General features: G+C 42.7%; 2 protein-coding genes across 4 annotated transcripts in view; one reads left to right on the top strand and one right to left on the bottom strand.

The window, feature by feature from the left end:
- The window catches only part of LOC108041420, a 46106-nt gene extending 26938 nt beyond the window's left edge, over positions 1-19168 (top strand). Inside the window, 15 exon segments of the mRNA XM_044459043.1 lie at positions 508-645; positions 700-834; positions 1496-1681; positions 3755-3877; positions 4735-5118; positions 5737-5904; positions 5906-6081; positions 7039-9611; positions 9814-9939; positions 10290-10548; positions 14162-14339; positions 14401-14568; positions 14628-14759; positions 15849-16036; positions 16305-19168. Coding sequence (XP_044314978.1) covers positions 508-645; positions 700-834; positions 1496-1681; positions 3755-3877; positions 4735-5118; positions 5737-5904; positions 5906-6081; positions 7039-9611; positions 9814-9939; positions 10290-10548; positions 14162-14339; positions 14401-14568; positions 14628-14759; positions 15849-15905 — 4803 coding nt within the window. The 3' untranslated portion in view covers positions 15906-16036; positions 16305-19168.
- Positions 19169-21109: 1941 nt separating this feature from the next.
- Positions 21110-27660, bottom strand: part of LOC108044776 (protein tincar) — a 62863-nt gene continuing 56312 nt past the window's right edge. For 2 of the 3 annotated variants that reach the window (XM_044458826.1, XM_044458825.1), the window contains exons 8-10: positions 26751-27201; positions 24716-25442; positions 21110-23755 (exon numbers count right to left, since the gene is read on the bottom strand). In XM_044458826.1, coding sequence (XP_044314761.1) covers positions 22922-23755; positions 24716-25442; positions 26751-27201 — 2012 coding nt within the window. In that variant the 3' untranslated portion in view covers positions 21110-22921. Of the gene's footprint in view, positions 23756-24715; positions 25443-26750; positions 27202-27660 lie in introns of those variants that run through there. The other variant, XM_044458827.1, reaches the window with a different exon arrangement.

The raw sequence follows: 27660 nt of genomic DNA on the forward strand, positions 1-27660 counted from the left end.
TAAATATCGATTCATTTTCACAGTTATTACGTTTAAGTCTTAAAACTTCTTTTAAAAAATTCAGTGGTCGACAAAAATATAGCCCAAGACTAAGCGCTAATGATTCTAAAGGCTAATAATTGATAATCCAAAAGACAAAATTGTCCATCAATTCCCAGTTTTAAGAATATCTTAAATATATTAATTTTATACATTTATTTATTAACACGGAATTACTAAGTGGCCACCCTTAAAAGGTTCTCAAAATCATAATCGGGAATAATAAAAGTTTCGATTCTTGTAAGAATTTTGTAAATTCCTTTTTTTTATTTCCTATTTGAAGATCAATGTTATTAAACTTACTATAAAATAGTTTCAAAGAGGATACCGCCGGAAAAAAATATAATTCTGAAAACAATTATGTTGTATTTATTATAATTTATTGTTATTTTCGAATTCCCTATTTTTGTATTAAGTATCCTAATATATTCTTAGTCTAATCACTGTCCTTGTTAAATATCATTGCAGGTGTTCCTTCTGCCCGATCGCAGCCACAAATCAAAGCGGCGAACGAAGACAGTGGGCACCACCTGCGAACCCCGATGGGGCCAGACCTTTGTTTACTCGGGTCTGAGACGCTGCGACCTCAATGGCCGACTGCTCGAGGTGAGTTTTGGCCATGTACATGTGGTCATCACATTAATATGTTTCACCTGCCAGGTGACGCTGTGGGACTATGTGCGGTATGGGGCCAACGACTTTATCGGCGAGGTGGTCATCGATTTGGCACACCACATCCTGGACGACGAGGCCGAGTGGTATCAACTGCAGCCCCACCAGGACACCTCCTATCTCGTATGTGTGGGCCGCGGCTCTTTAAGTTCGTTCATTTGGTTTCCATTTTGCGTTCGTTCGTTTCCGCTTCCTGGTTGTTGCATAAGTGTTGGTAATCACTTAAAAACGATGGAAACGTAAAGAGTTCAGGTTCAGATCCAGGAACGAAGTCTTGGCGAGCGAAAAACTTAACACAAATCTTGTTAAAGAAAAATGGAAAATGTTATGGTTTAATTATGTTCTTAATTTTCATTTGTAAAGCTCGATGTTTAGGCTGTTATGGGTTTCACTTTCACAAATTCGTTAATAATAATTATAATATTAAATTAAAATTCGTTATTAAATGAATTAAGTCCTAGCACTTGGAGTGAATTTCGTGATAGTGAAAGCCACAACTGACCTGTTAATGTCCTTTACCTACCCTCCACCCCCAATCCGCAGCAGCAACCCGGTTTGAACAAAATTATTAACTCAGCATTGTCATAATCTGTTTATTTTTTTCGTTGGTTTTTTGTCGTGCACCCGCCAATACATCACCACCCAAAAAAATACACCACCCACCATTACCAACAACAACAACAATAACAACAACACTTGCGTTTCGTTCCGTTACCCATACAACATTGCGACGCAAAATTTATGACAACAACCACGAAAACAACCATAACAACAACGCAAACAGTTACGTGACGAGGGCAGCGATGTGGACGGCCTGATACTGACACCGACAGATCATTTATCACCGCCGAGCACCATGTCGCGTCTGAGCGATTCGGACACGACGTCCGACTGCGACATCGATGGAATGACGCCCGGGGCAAGCATCTCGTCGATGGGCAGCTCAGCGAGTCCGCCGCCCCTGCTAGAGGTAAAATCCAGAGCAACTACCACAACAACTTCAAACAAACAACTTTAACAACAACAACAATAACAACAACAACAGCCTGATCAACAACAACAACATCATCAGAGCAACATTTCACTAGGCACACACCAAAACTGAAATTGAATCAAATTTATTATTTCACACAAATGTATATAATACACACGAAGAAATAAGGGGAGGTTGAACCAAAGCCAAAACAACTGACAGCAAACAGGAGTGAGGACACCAGAGACACTAACACATGCATACATTAGACTTCAATCGCAGCTTGCCACTTCCAGTGGCACTCAGCCCCATACACAAATACATGCGAACATTCCCGACTACTTTGAAACCCACCCACTCACATACACATAAAGCCCACAAAGCATTTGACGCTGGTTTCATAGCACTTAAATAAAAAAAACTATGCTGTCTGTATACTCTTGTATAGGAATTAGTTACTATATATAATAAATTGGATGAAAAAAGTTTTTTTAATAAATCTCAGATAGCGCGAAAATAATAATTACCTTATGATTATTCCACTTATATCACTTATGTCACTTTAAATGTAAATGTTTTCAACTAGTTTACAAATTGTATTTTTTACTTCCTTTGGGAAAAGTTAAAAAAGTTATTTCTTATATATTAATACATATTGTGGCAGGATTTAATAACGAAAATTATTAGAAAATCTTAAATAGGGTTATAAATTAGTTGCTTTTAAGGATTAATTCCAAATTTAAATCAGTCTTAATTAAAGTAAGAGTATACAGTCATCGGTGCGTCGAAAATGTGGCTGGTGCTTTGCATAGTATGCTTACTTGAGCTCCTATAGTTTGTTATCTCTCTCTCTCTCTCTCTATGTGTGTGTGCTTTTTTCTAAATGTAACTCACATTTCACATGCCATGAGCAGCATCAGCATAAGTATCATCACCATCAGCCAGGCAACTCGTTGGCCATCATCAGCACAGCAATCGCAAACAAAAAGAATAACCCATACATAGCCATCGTGTGTGCTCCATCAGAGGACTCCGTTGCGGTTCCAGTTCCTGTTCCTGTCAGTTATCAGTTCTCAGTTCTCAGTTCGCATGCCACAAACACGAATACTAAACACCAACACAGTCACACACTCTAACTGGTTCATGGTCAGAGGGACAGAATCGGACTGATGCCGACTGTTCATGTTTTTGGCCAAAACAGGACATGACACCTCCCAGCAATTGTACAAAGTATTTTGGTTATCATGATGTTTTGAGTTCGTTTGAAACTTTTATTCAACTAATTGGTGTCGTTGTTTGGTTGTGCGTGTGTTAAATTTTTCTCTCTCTCTCTTGATCTACTGACTCTATCTCTTCGAAGTCTAAAACTGTCGTTCTACTAACTTTCTGTACTAAAATCCAAGCTCGATTTGGTCGCGTCTTTTCAGCCAACGATATCTATTACTATTGCATTTAAGATCAAAGTTAATCTAGTCTAAGTCTTATAAGCCGAATATTTTAAGTTATGAATCCGTGTAAACCTAAACTTGAGAACACATACTGCCCAAGGCTGTCTCTAAACAAACTATCTCTCTCTGTCATAAGATCCACGATCGAACTGTCATCGAAGGGCACTTGAAAACAGCTTTTGCATGCCGTTGTAGAGAACCGCTTTTGCCCATCTATCCATCACTTAGCACCTGCCAAATGCCCGTCCTGCTTTCCTTGTGGCTTCACCTTGTAGCTTTAAGTGTGTAGCATTGCGTATACTTGATGTGAGTTGAGTTAATCGAACACAGACTCCGAGAAACACCAAACGAATCCCAAAAACCTAGAGATACTCCCTCACAAACACAATGTAAAAGGCCAATATCCAAACGGAATATTTAAAATCCCACACACTTCGAAACACCTTCACACTGTTCTGCAGACTCTTCACTCATTTTGATCATATGTAAATTTCTGTATTGTCTACTCCTTCTTTTTCTCTTGATTCTTACCTCTCACTGAAACCCCCAAACCGAACCACCGCCACCCTGTTGAAAACCCTTTCGTCCCGCTCCACTCCAATTCCCAAACACGACGATCCAGCTCGATCTAAACGAGCGTCGGTCCAGACGTGACATGTCGCCCCAGGGCCGCAAACGGGTGGCCGGGATGGTGGCCCGCGACTACCGCACTGTATCTGGCATTGGACAAAGTTACCACAATCAGGTTTGCACCCAAGCTAAATTAACGAACAACCTAACTAAATGGCCGAAAAGAAGGCCAAACAAACAGAACAGTACAGACAAAAACATTTCAAATGGAGAGATTAGCTCAGGAAATCTTCGGGGTTGAGTTGTCGGCACTCTGTTGTCATCACGTGGAAAATTATCTAATATACTTCAAGCTCAAGTCTCTTTCAAAGAGACTTCTAACCTTACCAAAGGATATAGCTTTCAAGAAGTCATAAATTATAGGGCATCTTAAAGTCACTTCATTGACTCACCAGATAATCAGTCCAAAACATATATTGACCATTATCAATCCCACAAGTATAGCTAGTTTAGTTAGACCAAAACCACCGCCAACTTACTGCACTTTCAATTCAGAGTTTATGCTAATCTTTTACTTAACCTAACTAACCGATTAACCCACCAATAATCTAACAAGCCGCTCGCGGCTCTAATTGTATTTTAATTGATTTCGTTTGGAAAGTGTATTTTTTAACAATTTGTATGGCTCTCTATCTCTTGCTCTCCTAACTCTTAACTCAGTAACTACGTATAATGATATATATATGAAGTTATTTGTATTAATGTTCTAGTAGAAGTTTCAGTAACAACAGTTAATCAAAAACACAAAACACTCCCAAACACAAAAGACCAAGCACACTGTTAATGCCTGACTCAGAACCACTCGATCACCCAGAACCACTCACATGCCTAGTCAGTAAGCTTTAATCCGAATGTTTGTCAGAAGAATCCCTGGTGCCCTGTGTGCGGGGATCACTGAGCTTCGTTCGAAGGGTGCACCACTAAATCACACTCTACTTTCCATGCCACCACCTGATGCACCACCATCCGCAGGCCTCTGCCACCGGTTATTATCGTCGCGGAGTTGGTAATGGTGTCGGCTCAACCATCGGTCCCGGTGGCATGAGCCTTAGCCAGCGGAGCCACTCGGCAGCACCCAGCGACGGTTACCACAGCAGCAGCGGACTGCCCTCCGGCGGATCCGCCTACGGCTACAGGAGCACCAGTCCGCGGCGGGGCTCCCTCTCTCCACCCGACGACCGCTACATAGACTATCCAGTGCTTCCAGTTCACGGCTCGCCCAACGCTCCATCGGTCTACCAGGGTCCGGGTGGCGCCACCTCAGCGGCAGCGGCTGCATCGCAGCAGCAGCGATTCCAATCGCGCTCGGCCACAGCCACTCCGACAGGGTCCCCAAAGAAGAGGCAACTACCACAGGTAATCAAGAGAGTGTTGATCAAGCAATTAGGATTCCTGCATTAATAAATCAAACTTAATTGCTGTCCCAACCCAGATTATGGGTTATTAACTCAGCACTGTCTTATTTTTTTTTCGTTTTTTTTTTCGTTGGTAAACTCACCACAAAAAAAAGGAGGGGGGAAAAATTTCGTCGATGTTACCCTTGCTTCAAAACATCACTACCGAAAGAAAAAGGTATACATAAGAACTGTTTCATCCCAGCCAACAATCAATTTAATTTTAGTAGTAGTTATTAGCGTAACTCGTAGAGTAAAACTGTATATTGTCCGTCCTGTCCGTCCGTATAAACGTTAAGGTCTCAGGAACAATAAATGCTAGAGAGTTGGGATAAGGCAAGTTTCAAAAGTCAGCAGCGCCCACTAAACGTCAGCAAATCGTGAAATTCGTTGGAGTCTTGGTAGAGAAACTTTTATGTCCAGTAGATATTAACATCAAGAACATAACCCACAAACCATTTCTTAAATCGATTAACTATTTCAGAAGTTATCAAAAAATGAAGTTTACCAAGGTCAACATTATTAAAAAACTCCTTTTTATTACATAACGCTTACCTTATTCCTTCAATTTAAATCACAGGTGCCGCAGACCTCTCGCAGTGCCATGCTGCGGGACCGCCTCGGGCAGGACTTTGACGAGCGGCTGGCATCGGGCGGCCGCTTCGGACGGCACCGCACACGGCAGCCGCACCACCAGGCCACCTACCGCAGCACCGGAATGGGCGGCTGGGAGCGCCACTACACGGGACTTGTCCGACAGCGACCTGCAATCGATGGACGCGCGCATGCGTCCGCGGCACTCGCTGTCGCCGGACAAGGACTTCATGGGCGAGTTCGGCGACTCGGACATGGAGTCGGTGGTCAGCGTAACCTCCAGCGCCTTTTCCACGCAGTCGGAGCGACCGCGCACCTCTCGCGGACTCAGGTAAGTGGCCGGCGGGCTGAGGAGAGGATGAAGGAGGAAGGAGTGCCCAGTCAGGCCGAAGCCATTAGCCATTAGCTAAATAAGCCAAGCTACCTGCCAAAATTCTGCTGAAATTCCGCTCTGGGCCACACGCCAAGTGGTATCATCCCACACATATTTTCTGAGTAGTAGCTGCGAGCAAAATCCAAAATTGCCCTGAATTAGGCTCCAAATTAGACTCGGTATTCGATCATGATCAGAATCGGCGCGCTTACCGCCCAAATCTCTCTTTGATACACACACCGTACATCAGTTACTCGCTCACACAGATACACCAACACCCTGATACGAACACCGAAACCAACGAAAAACGATAGCGAAAACATAAAGTTTCTTTTTTGCATTTACTTTTTGCGTTTGCCAAACCAACCGACAAAATCAAACCGCTCAAATAAAAATCAAATCTATATGAAAATCTCAACAACAATCAACAACGCCGCTCTCGCCGCGCGTACTCTCTTTGTGTTTGTGTTTGAATGCTTCTCTCGCGTGCTGTGCTCACCACACGCTTACACGCCAATCACTCACCACTAACCACAAAACTCAACAACACACCACAACTTACCACGAAAATCGCCACTCGCTACTCATGACACCAATGTGTCCACTCACCTCGAACCAAACGCTGACCTCGGACGTTGTTCGCTCTCTTCCCTCAAATGTGCCTTTTTAATTGTTCAACAATAACCTTTAACCCACCACACACTATAAACTCACCATACACCGAGCGCTGTTTATGAAACATCACGCTCATCGGGTATGGTTAATGGCATTTACCCTTTTCAACACTTTGCATGCCCCGAAACCTGAAAAATGTTTTCACCACGAAACACCCACCACCGCTGCCAACTGTTACCACCCGATACCACCCGTAAACACCCGATTCCACCCGTTACCGTTGCCCGCAATAACCGTTAGCTTCCCGCGCAACTGGCGCAATTTCTTTGGCGCCCGCAACAGTTTCCTCAGCGGCTCCGGAGGCGAACCCATCACCGGACTGCGTCTGCACCACTCGGAGCCCGGAAGGGCCAACACCATCGAGGTCGATGACTGCGACTATCTGCCATCAGGTGGTGCCCAGCAACTGGTGTTGCTGGAGCAGTTGGAGCAACTGCAACAGTTGGCTGCTCTGGCGGCGGCCGATTCCCCACCCATTTCTGCCGGCATTGGAATGGCGCCACATCAGGTGCTGGTGACCGATGCCAACAGCGGCCAGTTGGTGGAACAGTTCTATGTGGAACCCGGCACCATGGCCGAGGAAATGATGATGGAGCCACTCGATCCCCATTTGCATCCACATTCCGCCTTCTATTCGCCATCGCCCCATTTGCCACCACCGCCATTCGACATCGACATCTTTCCACCACGACGGTCCAACGGACAGAAACCGAACGTACAAGCCACCGCCGCTGCCTATCCGCTGCCGCTGCTGCCGAGCTTTGAGCAATTCAAGCGCATTACCACGCCCATCACGAATCTCTTCCGCAGCTCCTCGCCCATGGGCGTCCATGCCCACGCCCACGCCCACGACCACGCCTCCACAACGCCCAGCTCGCTGGTGGGATATGTGCGCGATCATCAGGACAAGAGCTGCAGCCACTGCCAGAATGGAAGTCAGCCGGTGGTGCTGTCGACGCACCACACCCTGCACCTAACCACCGCCGGTCTGGCGATCGGCGCCTGCCAGGATCCCTGCTGTCTGGCGGATGCCCATCCCCATCCCCAGCACCAGCCCATGGGGTATCCGTTTGGGGAGCCACTCTCCTCGGATCCGGCTATGTGCGGCGAGTGTGTGGATCAGCACTTTCTGGGCGGGTTGACGGGGCCGCAGCTGAATCTGGGCGTGGTGCCCACCTACCATGTGCACACGCCCACCCCGAATGCCCATCGGCGGGCCAGGGGACAAATGGCGACGCCTGCACCACCGCCCACACAATCGGTGCTGCGTCTATCGCGACAACTGAGCGAAGACGCCCTGGTGGCTGCGGTTCCCATTTCAGAGGCCAAGGCGCAACCCACTTCGATACTGAAGAAACCGAAGCTGGAGCGAAGGCGACTCTTCCACGAGGGTCAGTCACGGTCCCTGGACTATGATGATCTGCACACGAAGAGCTGGGGTCGCCGACGCATTCGGTACGAGGACGAGGTGATGCCCTCCTCGGCGGACTATCCCTATCCGCATCCCAGCACGTATGCCCATTCACCAACGGCGGCAATGTCGCGTCGCTACGGATCGGAGACCAATATCCGGCAGTCGTATATGGGCGCAAATGTGGATGCCAGCCATCCGTTGAGTCACTCGCATTTCCTGGTAACCGACGACAAGATAGTTACCATTACCTACGACTCGGATGTGGGCTGGACACGACGTGGGGTGGCTCCGTCGCTATTCCGAGGGGCGCACCGCCAGCGTGGACTGGCGGATGCCAGGCACCATATGTCGCTGGACTTGCAGCGAACCAGCCAACAGAAGTTGTACGGACCGGCGGCTCCATACCTAAAGCGCCGACGGAATCTGCCGCATCCACCAAGCGCGCAGAATGCCCACAACTTTTCACCAATGGAGCCGGGTTCGGGGATGGACTTGAACGCTGCGGCAGCGGGAATGGAGCAGGGCAACGGAATGGGTAGCGGTGGTGCACACAACACTACCAGTATCAGTACACACAATAGCAACCACCAACACACCAACCACCACAATAGCCAAGCGAGTAGTGTTAGTGTTAGCCAAAGTCACAATCAACAACAACAACAACTACAACAACAATCAGTTAGGCAAAAAGGGAAAGAAGGCACCACCGCCAACAGCGGATCGATGATGGCATCGGAGCAGCTGACGAAATCTAGTAGTGGGAGCGGTGGTGCAACATCTGCTGCCGCTGCTGGGCATCTTGTCGTCGGTGGTACTAATGCTAATAATGCTTCTTCTTCCTCTTTTGCAAATCCCCAACCACAACAACAACAACTTCATGGATCACCCAACAATAACAAACGTGCCCCATCATCAACACCACAACAACAATACACAAACACCAACATTGACGCCAACAACCTGACGCTTGACGCCACACAACAACAATTACAACAACAACAACCACCTTCACAACAACAACAACCACCAAATACATGCACAAATCTGATCACAAATACAACAACAACATTAACAACAACAACCACAACATCGTCGAATGCAACGAATGCGGCGACAACGACAACCGCAACAACAACAACAACAACGGCAACAACAAATGCTACAACAACTGCCACAAATCCAACAACGAATAACACGAACGAACCAAACGCAACAACAACAACGAACACAAATGCTGATGCGGATGCGGACGCGGATGCTCCGCTGGACGCAATCGACTGGGATGCCATCGATGCAATGTTGGACGATGACTTTAGCGAGTACGACAAGGACAAGAACGGAGCTGAGGAGGCGGGCGGCTCCAAGTCAGCGGAGGGTGGAGGTGCCGAAGATAAAGTCGGTGAGTAAACAGAGCTTACGAAGAATACTTCACCGATATATTGATAGATCTCATTATGAATTATCTGTAAATCTTTAATTTTAATGATTAACCCCCCTGTTAAATTTTAATTTCCGACTCAGGAGTAAAGTGTTGCCCTAGACATTCTTTTGCTTTAGATTTGTAAGATTTATATTTATTTGTATATTACAATACCCCTTAGATGGCAGCCTCTCGGACACCGCGAACGACCGTAAGAAGGGCGGCGGCGTCGACCAGGAGCGATCCCCCAAAGGAGGCAGCGGCATGGGCAAGAAGTCGAACTCCACATCGCAACTTTCAGCCACAGGTAGGGCGATTTTGTTCCGTTCTCTGTTTGCGCTCGTTTACCGTTCCGTTGCCTTGTGTTGCTCAGTCAGCCAGTCAATCAATCAATCCGTCAGTTGATCATTTGCTCAGTTGACCAGTTATTCGTAGCATCGTAGGCTTGGCCCGGAAATTGAAAGCCGGCTGGAGCATATACATCTGTCGTCCTTTTTTTTTCGTGATATAACATCCATTGCTTTGCCATTCGATTTTTCGTTGCCTTATACTAACATCATAGCCATAACCATAACCATAGCCAAGCTAACCCAACTAACCGATATATATAAAGTAAAACTAAGAAAACTAAAACTGTGTAAAATGCCGTACTCGAAGGTCGTAAAAGACGTATGGGCTTTGGAAAGAAGGGTAAGAACTCGTTCACGGTGCACCGCAGCGAAGAAGTGCTGCCCGGCGATATCACGCGGGAGCTGCGGAGCGGCGGCGTTAGCCTCGGCGGTGCCGGTGCCGGTGGTGGTGCCAGTGGCGCCGGCGGTTCAGGTGGCGCCGGCGGCGGGGGCGGCCTGTCCCGCGGCTCGTCCTCGGAGGCGGACGCCATCGAGCAGTTCTTCGGCGATGGCGCCGGCGGGGAAAGGTGCGCACAAGTCTAACTTTCTACTCCAAACTATATTCTCTCTCTACTCTCTACTCTACTCTAACTACTACTCTACTCTCTATGCTTTGCTATCAGTTATTTTCGGTTGATTATCGTTTTGTGACTTTCTTTTTGGTTTTGAGTTGCCTTTTGGAGAAAGAAGTAATTTAAAACTGTTAGGCTGTCGATTGAGATGATAAACATTAGTCGGCCAGAAACGCATCAAACGAATACGTGAAACGTAAACAGTTAAAAGAACTAGGTAACAGTACAGTATCGGTAACAGAAACCCCTCCTTCCGAAAACAAAACCCCGTTCAGCACACAGGATGTTAGTCCTTTAATATCCCTAGATGTAAGAGCTTTTCATCCACTTTGCTCTCTGACTTTTCCGCGCGCTTTTTATTAAAGCTTCAGCCAAAGCTCTCTTTCTTCGCAGGCATGACCAACTGTAAATGTAATTTTAACCGTAAATGAGCCACCCGCCTCTCCCTATTAACTTGATTTATTATTTCCCGACCTCCTTGAAAACGCAGGCGCAGCAAACCAAAGCAAACAAACCAAATAAAACCAGAACCAGAACAACCCAACTAAACCAAACCAAAAACCAACAAACAATCCAAAGTCGATACGTATTTTTAGGCTTACAAAGGGAATCCCCCAAAAGCAGGGGGAATCCCCCAAAACGAAGCGAGGCACACCGAAAGCTTTGCCCATTAGGCATTTTCCCCGGAAAATGCCGAACACTGAGCAAAGCTTTTGGCTGTGCAAAACACGCGGCACACGCTTTTCGCACCCACTGTGTGCGGCGGTGTGGGTGCGCCCCATTTGCATTTTACTTTCGTAGCAGCATACTTACTATACTATTACTAACCAACCCGTACCGATTGCTAATGCCATTTTGTATAATCCACACAACATTTATTCCTAGAGTTTCGTTTGATTTGCATGCATTGAGTTAAGCCAACCTATACCTACTTATATACTCTTGTAACCACTCGTACTCGGCATACCAGCTACTACCACTCTATTGCAGCCTCTCTCAATAAGTAATCGCCATAGCTAAAGCTTGTGATTCGGCTTCAGCTACGGCTTTTTGTTTTAAGCGGTAAGAGTCAACCGGCATTGATCCCCCACCACGGAGTTTTTCCACACAACCGGGCAGTCTCCCCAAAGAAAAGAATTAAACACCATACCAAGCCAGATCGGGGATCTGGCAGAGGTCTTCGATCCCCAATCAGCGAACTAATGTTTATCATCTGCCTCCCGCAAGATTCTCCTTCAGTTCGATTATGTTTTGCGTAATTGATTCGGATAACTAAGTATATATACAGGGAGCTCTGTCACAGAAAGTCAGCAGACATCCAACAACAACAGCAACAACAACAATCAACACACAAAAGTCCACAACAAAAACAACATCAACAAAAAGTAGCAACAAAAACAGCAGCATAATAAACAACCAGAATCCTCATCTGAAAAATTGGCCAAACAAACCGCCACAAAATTCGCATTGCACACGATGTAGTGGATAAAAAGTGCAGTATATATCACAACAAAGCTTCAACGTAACACTCTAGAAAAACTAGATCTATAATACACAACCAGACGGGTTGAGTTTTTAGTGATTAAACGCAATAATTGTTTTTATTTACGCCACTAGTTTTGATGATTTTTCGCTGATATATAAATATATATATACATATAATGTGTTCTCTATGATATATGTTCTTATGGCTATTCAGTTATCGTTCTCGCTTGATTTATCCCTCAGTTTGTATTCCGATTTCCGTTTACGACTCTTCTCTGTCTTGTTCTCCTTCGGGGTTCCCCAACTTGGGTTTCGCTGTGGTTTGAGGTTTCCAAGAGCCCAACGTCAAGAATCCTGAGCCCAAAAAAAAGCGTCGCAGTCTCACCTCACCCAGCATCGTCGCTTTTAAGTTTTTGAGAGAAAAAAGGGAAATCTGTAACTCGGAACAAAATTGAATTGTATAAATAATCAGCCCTCCCTTTTGTATATCCACAAAAATAACCAGAAATGTCTAGACATATCAGAACTTCGAAATCGAATGATAGATTGTATATAGGGGCATATATTTTTTTGACAGCCCAACTATTTGACTTTAAGGTCTAGATATTTCTGAGTCCCAACAGATTGTAAATGTTAGGATCACCCAATTGATCATCACCGATAACGATATCACACCCCCCACCCCTACCCTCTGTATATACGCGCACACACATCTGTATAAATATGTATTGTTGTCTTCGGCAGAACAAGAGCAATACCAGGCACAGTTCGTAATACCAGGCGGCTCGACCAGCTCCGCTGGTCACCACCATATCACACTACCACCACCACATCCATACCACCAGCGGCAGTCGCGCGGCTCGGCGGGCAGCATCCAGCGGTCGGTGGAGGTGCCGCCGGTGCCCCCGGTGACCCGTTACAGTGCCGGCAGCATTCACTCGATCACTAGCTCCGAGGGCTCATCGTAAGTCTCCCGATCGCATCCGCATGGCCCCTTGGCCATAGCAAAAGTATACTACCTTTCCGGCTGAAGGACATCTATCTTGCCTGCCTCTGTTTCTGTCTCTGTCTTTGTATCTCTGAATCTCAGACTCTCTCTCTCTCTTCTCTCACTCTCCGACTGTCCAACTCAATGTAAAACTCTACCTCCATTGGCTTTTGTATATGGTAATCTGTGTGGCGATCCCATCTCCAACTCTTCCCCAAAACTCATCCTGCAACTCTATCTCTCTCTCTCTCTTTTTCTACTTAATCGATGTCTGTGTGCGTGTGCCTTAAAAACTGCTAAAAGCGAGCCTGCATTTGCGAACATTTTTTCTCTAAGTGTTTTCCACTTTCTCTTACTTGAGTTCCGTTTGATTCTTCCACTTGTTTGTATATTTTCTGTCATGTAATGTGTATAAATTGTGATTTTGTAACTATGATTTTAACTATGATTTTCAGCAATAGTATATATATATATGTATATAAAAATGATAACCTCACCTTTCGATGTGTGTGTAAATGAAGGGATTAAGTTTAAGACGAACACTAACAGTGCTTGGTAAATAAAAAAGAAATCAGAAAAGACGTAGATTTTGCGAAAGATCGCAAGACTTAGAGAACAAGCTTTCTCTTCCTTCAGATGACTTAGGATTCTGCTAGAAAACTCTTAACCACTCTGATCGTATATAGTCTTACCTTGTCTGCACTTTTGCTCCGCGAAGCGATAGACACTTGCATGCCACCATCGAACTGTGACTCCACTTGCCTCTCTCTCCTCCGCACCACCACCAGTATCACCTTCAGTAACACCACCCCTCACCCAAACTCACACTTATGCATTTCAGACTACTACAGTTGCAGTCGCAACCTCCAAACTGAAACTACAACATTTACTGTCTTTCTACAACTCCCTGTGTATAAAGAGTTCTTTCTTTCTCAAAAAACAAATCCTTTCTTTGTGTAAATTATGTTACCTAATTTTAAAAGATCTTTAGATGAGAGATGATACAAGAAACCACACCAACGATGCTGTACTAAAGTGCTTTCTTTAATGTACCCCCTGTCCAAAACCCAACAAACCCTCGATCCCCACATTTAGATTCTCCCCCTCGTTGCGCAATGATGGAGCCCTCAATGAGTTCGTGGATGGCCTGGGACCAGGTCAGTTGGTGGGCCGCCAGGTGCTGGGAGCTCCCTCGCTGGGCGACATCCAGCTATCGCTGTGCCACCAGAAGGGTTGCCTAGAGGTGGAGGTCATACGGGCTAGGGGCTTACAGGTAAGTCAGGATGGTACTTCGTTATCAGCTGAAGATTTATTACCCATTTCACATTTCATAGCAAAAAGCCCAATCAAAAATGCTGCCCGCTCCTTATGTGAAGGTTTACTTGGTGTCGGGTAAAAGATGTGTGGACAAGATGAAGACCTCGTCGGCCCGACGAACTCTGGATCCACTATACCAGCAGCAGTTGGTGTTCAAGCAGTCATACACCAATTGCATACTACAGGTAGGTCTTGAGAGCTTCTACTTTAATTTCCTCATCCAATGTTTGTAATTTTCCCTTAGATAACCGTGTGGGGCGATTATGGACGCATCGAGAAGAAGGTGTTTATGGGCGTGGCGCAGATAATGCTCGACGATCTGAATCTGTCGAATATCGTGATCGGCTGGTACAAGCTCTTTGGCACCACCTCACTGGTCAGTTGTCCCACTAATATAGGCTTAGGGTCTAGGCGCTCATCCATAGCCTCACTCGACTCACTTAAACTGTAGATCTAAACTAAACTGAACTCGATTAAAATCAAAATCTTTCAAATTCAATTCGTACAAGAAAAAAAAAAACAAACACAAGACAGAAATTTCGCAAATCGCAAATTTGATAAACAAAAACACTTGCATATATTTATATAAACGTACACACAGAACATATATTTATATAGTATTTAGCTCAACGTTTTGTTCATAGCAAGTTACCAAGAACAAAAGTTATTCAACTTTGTAGCGTAATCAGTCGCAAACACCTGTAAAAAGAAATCCCAAAATCAAAAGATTAATTTAAAAAGCCAACAAGAACTATACCGATAAAATAGTCAACATCCAAAGCATTTGTTTTTAGTTAGCAATATACATACGCACTCCTGTAAATGAAAAGCTTATTAAACTCACGGAAACACACACACACACAACACACTTATGAGTCAAAAGTAGAATGAAAATTCGCATTGTGTCCTGAAACGTTGAATGGAAAGTTGATCGAAAGCAAACCAATCAAAACCAAACTGCAAACCAAATTAATACGAAAATAACCTTTCGCAAGTCACCATAAATCACCGTTACCGTTAAAGTTACCGTTACTTCAACGTAGTTTTCACATAGACTCGTATAATACTCATATAGGTATGTTTCTCTATCCCCAACTACCCAATCAAAATCAATTTAATAGAACTGAACCACACACAACCGTTTTGCTTAGCATTTTCCTAGTGCATGCGTAGATAAGTATCTCCAGTTTACATTTTAAATCATTATAATTTACGATCCACACCGACTTAGTTAAGTTAGTTACGTAATCTTTTGCTTTCAATTGATTTCCAACACTACTCTTCAACTAACAATTTTGTAACACACAATTAAACCACAGCATTCTTAAACATAAAATGGCAAATTCTGGCTAGTTAAAGAACATACATATATATTAAATAGCAATTTCCTAGGCCTAGCTCTTTTGTAATTCTTTTAAACGATAAAAACCAGTGCTGTTACCAACCAACTTTGAAACCACACCAGGGTCGTCCGATTGTCTGGGCCGGCGAATCAGTCATAATGGAGGAGCCGGGCGAATAACAGTTTCCAACACTATCGACACCCAAACCAACAACCACCACAACGCTTAATTTTACAGCCACAACAACGAAAACACTTTAAGCACCCAAGCACAATTCAATTCAAGCGAACTCTAAACTGAACTGAATTCAGTAAGTGCACCCAAACAATTTAAATCAATTCAAGCTTAATCTCTAGTGCGCTATTCAAACCAAACATTACGCCACTTTGCCATTTTACACAACCAAAAAAAAAACACCACGAAAAATGTAATCAATTCCAGTGTAAAAAAAAAAAAAACAAAAGTGAAAACCGCTACTAACCCACTTTGCCCGTTTCGAAAACTATTAACAAAACACACCCACAGATAATTCCCAACACCCAAGACTAGCATGCTAATCGATCCCTGTATCCTTGCAGTAACCATTCGCCCGTGCTGTCAGCCCGGCAGCCAAATAGCAAAGGACCAAAGGTTAGCCTGCAGCGGAGGATCCCAGGATGCCGCTCGATCCTCATCCGGCAGGTTGCTGGCCTAAGCTAAGTCCACATCTGTTTTTTTTTCTATTCAACGGCGAAGGAAGACTTTAAAAGAAATTAAACAAACAAGAACAAAAAGAAAACCAGAAAAATATAAAAAAAGAGAAATATCTAATTTTTATAAGTCATGAAAACAAATGCATTTAAATGAACCGAGAACAGAGAACACAAGCAGAGCAGTAAAATGATTAAACGTAACTACGGAATACAGCTAAAAGATAAATGTAAAGGAAGTCTATATATACATATACACATATATAACGGATAACATTTGACAAAGGATACTTGTAAATTATGCATATTTAAAATAATTTTTATTACACACCTAAGATCACTATTATTTTCGTAATACGATTACTACGATTATTATTACTTAAAACTATTATTGATAAAAGGATAAAAATACAAAAAAAAAAAAAAACAAGGGAGAAGGTGGATATAGTTCAAGTGCTAATGTCAGTCATGCCTAAGCCTTAGCCTGAGCAGAGACGCAGAGGGATATAAATTGTTTATTGAATAAATAGCTAAATCTAAATCAGTAATGGGAGTTATAGATTTTCAGAGGTGGGAGTTATTTAAGTATATATACATACATATATAAATCGATATATACATAAATATATTTACTGTTTAAGCAAGCAAAGAACCACTAACACTTAAATAAGCCTAACTTACGATAAAACCGATAAAGTTAAAGCTTAAGATTAGGTTACTAAAAAGGGATATGAGAGATATGTATTAATCGAACAACACAAAGAACAAAAAATATTTACCAAGCGAGAGATGAGCAAGTTTAACTTAATAATGCGAATTCTGAACTTAAGCTGTACATACGATCCACACACGTTACATATACACCACATCCGGATAACCGATTACCAACTACCGCTTCCCCGAGTTTAGGCTTTAAAGCTATTGATTTAACTCTGCGCCATGGTAAAAACTCCGCAGCGACCCCAAAATGCACGAGTTTTTGCCGTCGGCGATGAGGACACTTATATATTTGACTCAGAAAGTATTTGTATAATTTAACTTAGAGCAAAGGAAAACTATCTCACTATATGAATATACTATACCGCGATTTTGTTGTAGCTCCCCTCGCTTCACTTCGTCGCGCTTTTAGAGTCGCTTTAAAATCCATTTGTCACCTTGGTTCCCAATCAACTTGCCTCAAAAACGCATCAAGTACCTTCAAGTTAATAGTGTGAGCTGTAAAAATCGTTACCTGCTTGCCAAAGATTCACGTACACGTACATTAGCATAGATGGAAAACGGAAAAGTGTAACGGAAAACCAAAAATAGTTTGCAATTTACTACATGTTAATTTGAGATATTTTTGGATTTATTTTGGGCAACATTTTGCAATGCATTCCTGGGGAGAAGCAAACATATCACTGGCCTGCAGACAGATGATGGATGGGAGCAGTTAACTTTTATATATACATTAGGGCATAGGTCATGGGGATAACTATGATTATGAGACACCTAGCTATTGTTCCTATCCAGTTGTTTAGTGCTCGTTCTTTTTGCTTTCACTCATGGCTACGGATATTGAGTTGAACCTTTCCGTCCATTCATTCAGATACACACAGCTACACATAAACAGTTGCAGTTACAGCTTACAGATTGAGGTAAAGTTAAATAATATATTGACATGTGCATATCCATCCAAGCAGCAGCTTCCTATATCAGAACTAATCAACTAAGAGATACGTAAAGAAATGCCGAAACACAGGGAAAATGCATTCAAAATGTTGCTGCAAAAAAATCACAAAAAAATCGCGCATCAAACGTTTGAAAAAAAAGAGGAGGGTAAAGTAAAACTACCAGCGAGGTTTCCAGCAACTAATTATACGATATATAAGTCAATGGAACATACATTCAGATACATACATTATAGATAATCAGATTTGTACATTCCGCTTCTCACGAGCCCCATACTAACTTTTCTATGATAAAACTCTCTCTATCTCTACCTTTATATTATTTCCACTGCTCTCCTTCAGCAAACAGTCAAAGATGCTTTGATTACTCAGCAAACCAGCAAGAGGACGAACAAAAATACTAAAAACCTCGGCAAGGTCGACGTTGAAATGTCCTTTTCGAAACTTATTGGCATGTGAATAGAATTTGCAAACAAATAGGGCGCTTTTAGCGATTCCAAACCGAATATTACGTAAAGGGCGTTTCTCCTGTTCAATCATACAAGAAATTCTTATTAGGATTCCTATAGAATTCGTTACATTTAAGTCACACCAAAGACAAAAGCATATAGAAAATGTTAATGAAGCAAATGATATATTACGGCAAGTTATTTCAAGGGCAACCAATACAAGAAACAAAATGCTATTTACTAAGTTCAATTTGAAGGACAGGCGAGGTTAATACACGATACACTACAAGATCAACAACACAAGGATATATCATTTATTGCAAATGTTGAACAAAATTGATTAAAAGGCGAATGGCAGCGCTCTCGCTGGGCGCCCTGAACACCTTATATTGTATTTTAATATCTCGACAACAATCGAAGGTCGAGAAACGACAATAAACTGTGAAATGAATATGTAAAAACAAAATAAAAACACAAAAACTAAAATTATATTAAAAATTGCAGAGAAGAGCATTATAAATATTGATGAACACAGAAACTTGAATTGTGTAAAACTAAAGAGAAAATTTAATGAAAAGCAACATTTAAAGAACAAAACAAAAGAAAATTCATTAAAAATTGTTTTCTAATAAAACAAAAAGATGTGTTTTATTTATTTAAATCGAAAACTAATTGGGTATCTATTACTATTTAAGGATAAATTTAAAAAAAGAGAATCAAACATTGGCAATTCGAAGTTTATGTACCTTTGCAGCTTTTACAAAAATGAAATATTCTATATGATGCTGAAAAACAATGAAGCTAGTTTCCTTTCCGATAAATTTCGATTTTTCCTATATTGCAGCTATATTATATAATCGTCCGATGACAATCTCCGAAATATATTGCTCTTTTTTTCCCGATTCGGCGATTACATGTCATAAGAGACATACAAAATTCTACCACGAATACGGGTCCAAAACAACGCTAGAACGTAAAATTTAAATGCAGAATCAAATCATAAGTCTTTGGAGGTATGACACTTTGAAATCGGCTTAAATTTGGTAGAGTTATGGACCTCGGAAGTCCAGTTGTGGGTCACTTTTTTACAACACATCGAAAACATAAAAATTAATGACATGAAAATGGGTAAAAAATTGGATCAACGTTAAAACGAAAAATTTGAATGCAGATTTTTTAACGATCAAGCCACAAGTCTTAGGAGGTGTGCCACTTTAAAATCGGATTAAATTTGATAGAGCTATGGACTCCGGAAGTCCAGTTGTGAGTCCCCATTTGACAACACATCGGAAACTTGAAAATAAATGACATGAAAATGGGTAGAAAATTGGATCAACGGTAAAACGAAAAATTTGCATACCTCAAGAGGTATGCCACTTTAAAATCGGATTAAATTTGGTAGAGTTATGGACTCCGGAAGTCCAATTGTGGGTCACCCTTTGACAACACATCGGAAACGCGAAAATAAATGACATGAAAATGGGTTAAAAATTGGGTCAACGTTAAAACGAAAAATTTGAATGCAGATTTTTTAAGAATCAAGCCACAAGTCTTAGGAGGTATGCCACTTTAAAATCGGATTAAATTTGGTAGAGTTATGGACCTCGGAAGTCCAGTTGTGGGTCACTTTTTTACAACACATCGAAAACATAAAAATACATAAAAATGACATGAAAATGGGTCAAAAATTGGCTCAACGTTAAAACGAAAAATTTGAATGCAGATTTTTTAAGAATCAATCATCAAGTCTTAGGAGGTATGTCACTTTAAAATCGGATTAAATTTGGTAGAGTTATGAACTCCGGAAGTCAGGTTGTGGGTCACTTTTTTGCAATACATCGGAAACTTGAAAATAAATGACATGAAAATAGGTCAAAAATTGGATCAACGTAAAAACGAAAAATTTTAATGTAGTTTATTTAAGAATCAAGCCACAAGTCTTAGGAGGTATGCCACTTTAAAATCGGATTAAATTTGGTAGAGTTATGGACTCCGGAAGTCCAGTTGTGAGTCCCCATTTGAAAACACATCGGAAACTTGAAAATAAATGACATGAAAATAAATGACATGAAAATAAATGACATGAAAATAAATGACATAAAATGGATCAAAAACTGGATCAACGTTAAACGAAAAATTTTAATGCAGATTTTTTAAGAATCACGCCACAAGTCTTAGGAGGTATGCCACTTCAACATCGGATTAAATTTGGTAGAGTTATGGACTCCGGAAGTCTAGTTGTGGGTCACCCTTTGACAATACATCGGAAACCCACAAGTCTTTAGAGGTATGTCACTTCAAAATAGTATTAATGATGGTTAAGTTATGGACTCTCGAAGTACAATTTTGGGTCACCAGTGAACAAGACATCGGAAACTTAGAAATAACGAACTTGAAAATGGGTCAAAAAATTGCAAGGGTATAATAACGATCTTTATCTGAAATTCTAATACCCCCTGCAAGGTCATGAAAATGGGTAAAAAATTGGATCAACGTTAAAATGGCAAATTTGCATGCAGATTTTTAAATTGGCATCTATAATAAAATTCAAACGCTCCCATCAGTAAAAATTCAGTTTTTGGGGTTTTACATAAAGCGGTGGTATTTCTTTATTTACCATTGATAAACCATTTAATCCGTATATTGTATATATAAATAATTTAAACATTTATTGATTTATATTATTAAATATAAATGTTTTGGATGCATAAGTCATATCGGAAACTTGATTTAACCTTACATTCATTTACAGGTTTTGCTCGCTAGCGCAAAAAAGATTTGACCCAGGTTAATAAATCATGTTTTTGTAGTTCAGTTTTGGGGCATACTTAGTATTTCTTTTGGATATCTCGTTTGAATAATTTTTTAATTAATTTGAAATTATCTTACAAAAGTTTTCATTCTTAACTGTTGATATCTCGTTTAGTTTAGTGCGTTTCACAAAGGAACCAAGTTAATGACGACATACTAAACTATATTTATGGCCTATCCACTATCGTATCAATGCTATGAATTTCTTAAGCTGACCTCGGATCTTTTGGTAAAGTTCTGTGATGGATGTGCATTTCGAATTGCATTATATTACTAATCAGTCTTTATAACGAAAATAAACACAACCGGTCTATTGAATGCTCTTCGTAGAGGGTCCGTTATATTCACCGATTGTTAATAATTTTTCCTTTTTTTTCTGAGCAAACACTAGTTCCGATTAGAAATAAAAGTACATTTATCTACTTATGCGGAGGCACAAAAAACAGAACTTAATAAGCGGGTTTATTGGTGTAAAGCATTCCAGCGTGCAGTAGGTTAAGGTCGAAAGTCTTGAGCGTGTGAGATATGTATGGGGCCATGGATAGTATTTATTTGTATCGTACATTAGATAGTATTTATATTGTCGCTTTGTTACATTACATTTTACATTCATCTTAAACGGTAAGCGTTGAGAGACCATAGAAAATACATATGCCAAAGCCTTGCAGGGTGTCTATCATCTATGTCGACTAGCTGAAGCATAACGTTTTGGCTAGTTAGTGCCGTAAAATTACGATTTACCACTTTACAGTTTATCCTTACAATAAAAACCATAGAATTGCAGCTTAAATTCGTATGCCTTTTGTTCCTTCTTATTTCTCCTTTCGATAAGTGAAATTGCTTAGGGGAAAATACTTTAAGTGCTTGCACATGATCGAGCTATGATATTTTATTCCTTTCAGATTAATATTTGATAAGGTCTTACAGTTAGCTATAGATATTCATTCATATATGATATGATAAACTTTAGTTTACATTGATTACTTAAACACGATTAGCTTATTATCTTACACATTGTATACGAGCATAGCATGTATAAATATAAATAAATATATTTAGATTTAGCCGTAGATGTAGGTGAAGTTTAGATATAGATTAAAGGTTTCGTTTTTTCTTTTACGTGGGTCGTCTGAGTGGCAGTTTGCGCTAAATACTTGAGTGGATCATCGTCAAGGCAAAGCAAATAAAGAATAATTTAGTCCATGTAGGATTCGGTTACCAGCTGATCCTTTGGAAGATTAGTGGATTTGGTATGGCTTCTCTTAGGGCCCGGAGCTGTACAAAAACCGAGAGGCTAACTTAGAGCGACATAAATAGGGGGTTTCAGACATTGCAAGATAATGCTATGGGTCTATGCTCCGATTGCACTAAAACACGTGTCTTCATCTTTTTCATTAATTCCATATATAAGTTACGTTGGGTACTTTGAATTGTCCATCTACATATGTCATAGTGCAATCAGACTGTAACTTAGAAAAGAACAATTTATGGGGTTTTAAAGGACATGATTTTTCAATGCGTCTAGCAATAAGTCTAGTTCATAGTAGGTGAGCCTGAAGAGGGATTCTTCGCCATCCTAGTGGAGCTGAGCCGTCACATACAATCCGCAGTCCTGGTCGGAGGCCATTGAGTAGTTGGCCGAGTCACGGTCCTCCGGAATGGTGGGATGCGTTTCATGCGGCAGCTTGGCGAAGGCGTGATGGCCGGCTCCGTAGCCTAGATGTCCGTAGGGCGACTCCGCCGCCTTGGTCACATGCGGCAGGCGGCGCAGAAAGTGCGGATTCGAGTAGCGCACTCCATTTGGCAGCGTAGTGTGTGGCTGCTGACCGCTACTATTGCCCAGGGCTATGGCTGCATTGGCGTAGTGCATGCTGTTGGGAGTCATAAAGCTGGACACTTGCGACGGCGGTGGCATTCCTCCGCCGCCCATGGAACTGGTCATCGCCGAGGTGGAGGCGTACCCACCGCTCCCAGCGAGCTGCTGGCTGTGGCAGCCCACCGGCAGCGGCATAGTACTGCAGTGAGCCGTGTAGTCGAACTTCTGCTCCGGCACCGAACGCTGCATGGGCAGGGTGGCACTGTTGATGGCCGACGAAGAGACGGCAGTGGGATCCGCGTTGAAGCTGGACATGCGCATATTGGTGCAGCGGCCGTAGGGCTCCTCCTGGATGGGCGGTTGAGGGGGACGTGGGGGCGGCTTGCTGTTTGCCCGCGGCCGGATGATGACCTCCAGCTCACGCTCCTCGCCCGAATGAACCCCACTGGAGGACTCGGAGGGTGCACGCTCCGGGGGCGAAGTGGTGTTGGTGCTCTCGGTGGTGGAGGTGGTATCGCTGCGGGGCGTCAACGCCTCGTTGGGAACGCCGGAGTCGGCGCGGCGCAGGCAGCGGGGTGTGGAACTGGATGCGATCTGGGAATGGGGCAGAAACAGACAGAGAGAGATAGAGAGACAGAGACAGGGGGATGTAAGTGAAAGTGGTCAAGGAGCAGTTGGAATAATGAGCGACTCTGGGAGGTGATAGTAGGGGCTCTGCTTCAGCGTGGCCCCGTCTGCAAGTGAAAACGAAATCAAATCAAATCGGGGAGACAGTCTCGGGAACCCTTCTTCTTTTTAGGGCCATCCATCAACCAGGGCACTAATTCGGACTGTGTCGCTGCTGTCCCCCAGACCAATCCCATATCCATGTCGCTGTCTGTGGCCCTGGCACTGATTTATGCTGTCTCATAACAGCAAACATAAATCTCATGCTGCTGCCGCTGCTTCAGGGGCGTGGCATACACGCCCCTACATGACGACGCATCGCCTTCTTGCAGCCCCGCCCCACATGCAAATCACAAACAAGAACACAAACCTATTCACTATGCACTATGCTGAAGGGGCAATACTCTAGCTGTGGGTGCACCTAGAAGTCTGGGAATTCCATCTGCTGTGAGGGAGAATTTAGTTGAAACTCTAAGAAGCCAAATTTAAAATATTTCTAGTGAAGTAAAACGAATGGGAAAATTTTTTTAAAAGCGTATATTCCCACAGAAAAAAGCAAGCAAGTTTTGTTATATTAAAAATCTTAGACCAACATCATATTTCATGACAGCGCGCATGTACTAAATTCAATAACAAATTTAAATATACTCTTTAAACTCCTCTTTCAAAATATGTATCCCAACAAAAGTGTTTTAAACTATCTATAAAAAAATAAAATTACTATTCCCCATATACCTCATTAAAATTGCTATTTTAATTCAGTTTAAATACCTTTTGGAATACCTAGATAAAATATTCTTTTTAATGTCACCACCAATAAGAGCCTTTCTAAGTAAGAGTATCTATCTATAAAACAAAGCCACCTATACAACCGCTTCCTCTACTTACATGCGCTTCGTTGGTGTGAACTGCGACCGTGACCGGAGCCAATGGGCTGACTAGATGCTGATGCTGGTGCGGATTGCCCTGTTGCTGGAGAGGATGCTGCGGTGGTGGCGGCTGCTGCTGCTGCTGAAGAGGATGCTGCTGTGGATGCTGAAGTGCACGCTGAAGGGGATTGCGGTGGTGCTCGGGCGACAACTGCATCATCTCGGGCATGGCTTGAGGGGCCCGTCCGTAGATGCCGGGATGTGGCAGTACCGCTGGTGGTTGCGGCACGGGAGCCCCCTTCATGGGTAGTGGTGGAGGGGGTGGTGGTTGAGCCTGAGCCTGTGCCGACGGCTGGGGCGGCTCCAGATCCCTGGTGGAGGCGTATGTAATGCTGTCGTCGCGCACACAGGCCAGCAGTTTGCCCTCCTCGGAGATGTTGTCGTCGCTGATGCCACCCAATCCGCTGAGGTTCGCATAGTCGTGGGGATGTCCATGGGCAAAGGATTGCCGCTGCTGCTGCTGCTGATGATGATGGCTAGCCGGCGGCGGTGGCGGAAGTTCATCATACTCCGAGAGGTGGAGCAGACTGACCCCCACCGAAGTGGTGCTAACTCCGCTCTTCATGCTGCCCATGGTGATGCCCACGACGGCTCCGGCGGTGGCTGCCCTTAGTGTCGCGTACTCGCCGTCGTCAATTTCCCCCGCAGCACTGGCAAAACATATCGAGGCTCCACGGCTCGTATGGCTGAAGAATGATATGGATGTGGTTTTGGTAAGTAAGTATTATATTGTCATATGAAATTGTCGCCTTGTGTTGGTTGCTTTTAGGTCTGTTAGCCACCTCTGGGAATAGAATGAACCCTGGCTAGAAAAAAATACATTTTAAGCATATCTGGCTTCTAACACAATTTTAGGAACTCTAGTTCTTTAGGAATAGCAATGTTTTTGAATCTTAATGAAAGGATGAAATATTAAAGAAGCGTTAAAAAAATTTAAGGTCTGTAGGCCTTTAAATTAGTTTAATCTAATTTAAAAACCATTTTCTTTAACTGGAAAAGCGCAAAGTGTGATCAAATTTGACTTATCTCACAATAAATCTGTGAATTTTGGTTAAATTCTATTAATTAACTTTGAAATATGGCCAAATATACCATTAAAGCACTTTTAAATATTTTCTAGCGTTCATTTTATTCCCTTGAATTCGTTCCAACCTTTACTGCGTTAGTTCAATGGTTTTCCGGTTAGTTAAACAAATTACCAAGGACAACAACAACAACACGGCGACATCGACGACAACAACAACACAAAATCCGAGAACGCTTTGTTTAAGTAGTAATTGTTAATTAAAATTCAATTCGCCCACACTCAATTAGCTAGAGTTAGTAGTAATTAAGTTCTAGTAAATCAAACAATTGAAAAAATAAATGAAAAGAATCGTTTTTAAAAACAGGCGACAAGCGGAACAAAATAGTTTCTCATCATTATCCTGCATCCTCTATACATACATGTCTTTCTATATATATATAAGGATAAATCGTTTTGTTATGTTAAATTGAACAATCGTTTTAGTGGACAAACAAAAGCTTAAACTTAAACGAAAACACAAAATGTGGTTACACAAAATGGCGAATGTCAGAAGCACGCACGTATCGGAACTGAAGAATATAGTGCTGGTAAACGTGGGAGAAATTAGGTGTGGCAAAACACTGCACTAATGATTAGTGTTGGGCAATTAGTTTTCAATAATAGGTCTTCCCCAAAATGGTACGTGCAAGGGAAACACACAGATAAAGTACAAAATGAATGAATTAGTCTAGGAAAACGAAAAAAATAAAATCACATGGAATTCCTGAAAAGTGGTGCTAGGGTGGTTTATGTATTGAGTGATTGCATTTTTTGTTTTTATTATTGTTTGTTGGTGGTGCAGTGTGTGTGAACAAAAACTAAATGAAACTAGTTTCTATGGTTAGAGTTAAGAGAACGGACAAATACGGAGCTTCGAACCCGTAATGCTTTTTGTTTGGTTGTTGGTAGCTAAAAAACGATTTTTTACCGCTTGCCATCAGTTTGTTCTTGGTCACCAATTAGTAGGACATCATCAGACGTACTCGTAACTTCGTTAAAGGTGACCTTCAGCTTGGGCGAGCTGGGTGTCAGCTTGGGCCAGTAGATGTCCTCCTGGGCGGCCAGTCCCATGCCCGTCCCTCCCATGCCCCCATTGATAACCCCACTCATTCCCAGTTCCGTGCTGGTGGCCGTGCTCATCATGTCCGGCTTGGAATCGCCTCCATTGACGGTGGTGCTGGTCGAGTTGCAGCCACTGCTGCTCGAGTTGCTGCCCGTCCGCTGACCGCTGGACATCAAAAGCGGCTGGGCGCTGGACTTGCCCAACAATCCCCCATAAGTGCTGTCCAGCGGCGGCAGCTTAAAGTGCCAACGCCGCTTGATGGTCAGGCACAGCCAGATGACGATCCAGAGCAGCAGGTGTGTCACTCCAACAAGAGCTGCAAAATCCAGAGACAAAATAGGGTAGGGGGGATGGTGAGAAGGCACAGGTGGAAACGTAATACGGTTAAGGCGCAAACCAGCCGTATGACAGCTTAATTGGACCGAGTCTGCAGTTCGATTGTCTCGCTTCGAGTGACACTCAATACGTCGTCTTTGTCTCATCGGGTTATCAATCCGACGATTAACACTCAGACAACCGCACATTCAAAGTCCAAACATTTCCGCTAATTGGCTTAGGCTACAAAACATACCTCAGACCGAGTTCATCGCTGGAGGTTTCTTGAATTGGTGTCTACCGGCTATTCCATTATGCAGATTGAACACACCTAATCAAATGTTCGGTGATTTGCATCACTGCCCTCCTCTAAAATCAAATAACTCAAACATCTCAATCTGAACTAAAAGCATTAAACTAGACATGATTGTTTAAATGCCTTTTCATGTACATATAGTCA

Source organism: Drosophila rhopaloa, unplaced genomic scaffold (genome assembly GCF_018152115.1).
Source record: "Drosophila rhopaloa isolate 14029-0021.01 unplaced genomic scaffold, ASM1815211v1 contig_178, whole genome shotgun sequence".
NCBI lineage: Eukaryota > Metazoa > Arthropoda > Insecta > Diptera > Drosophilidae > Drosophila > Drosophila rhopaloa.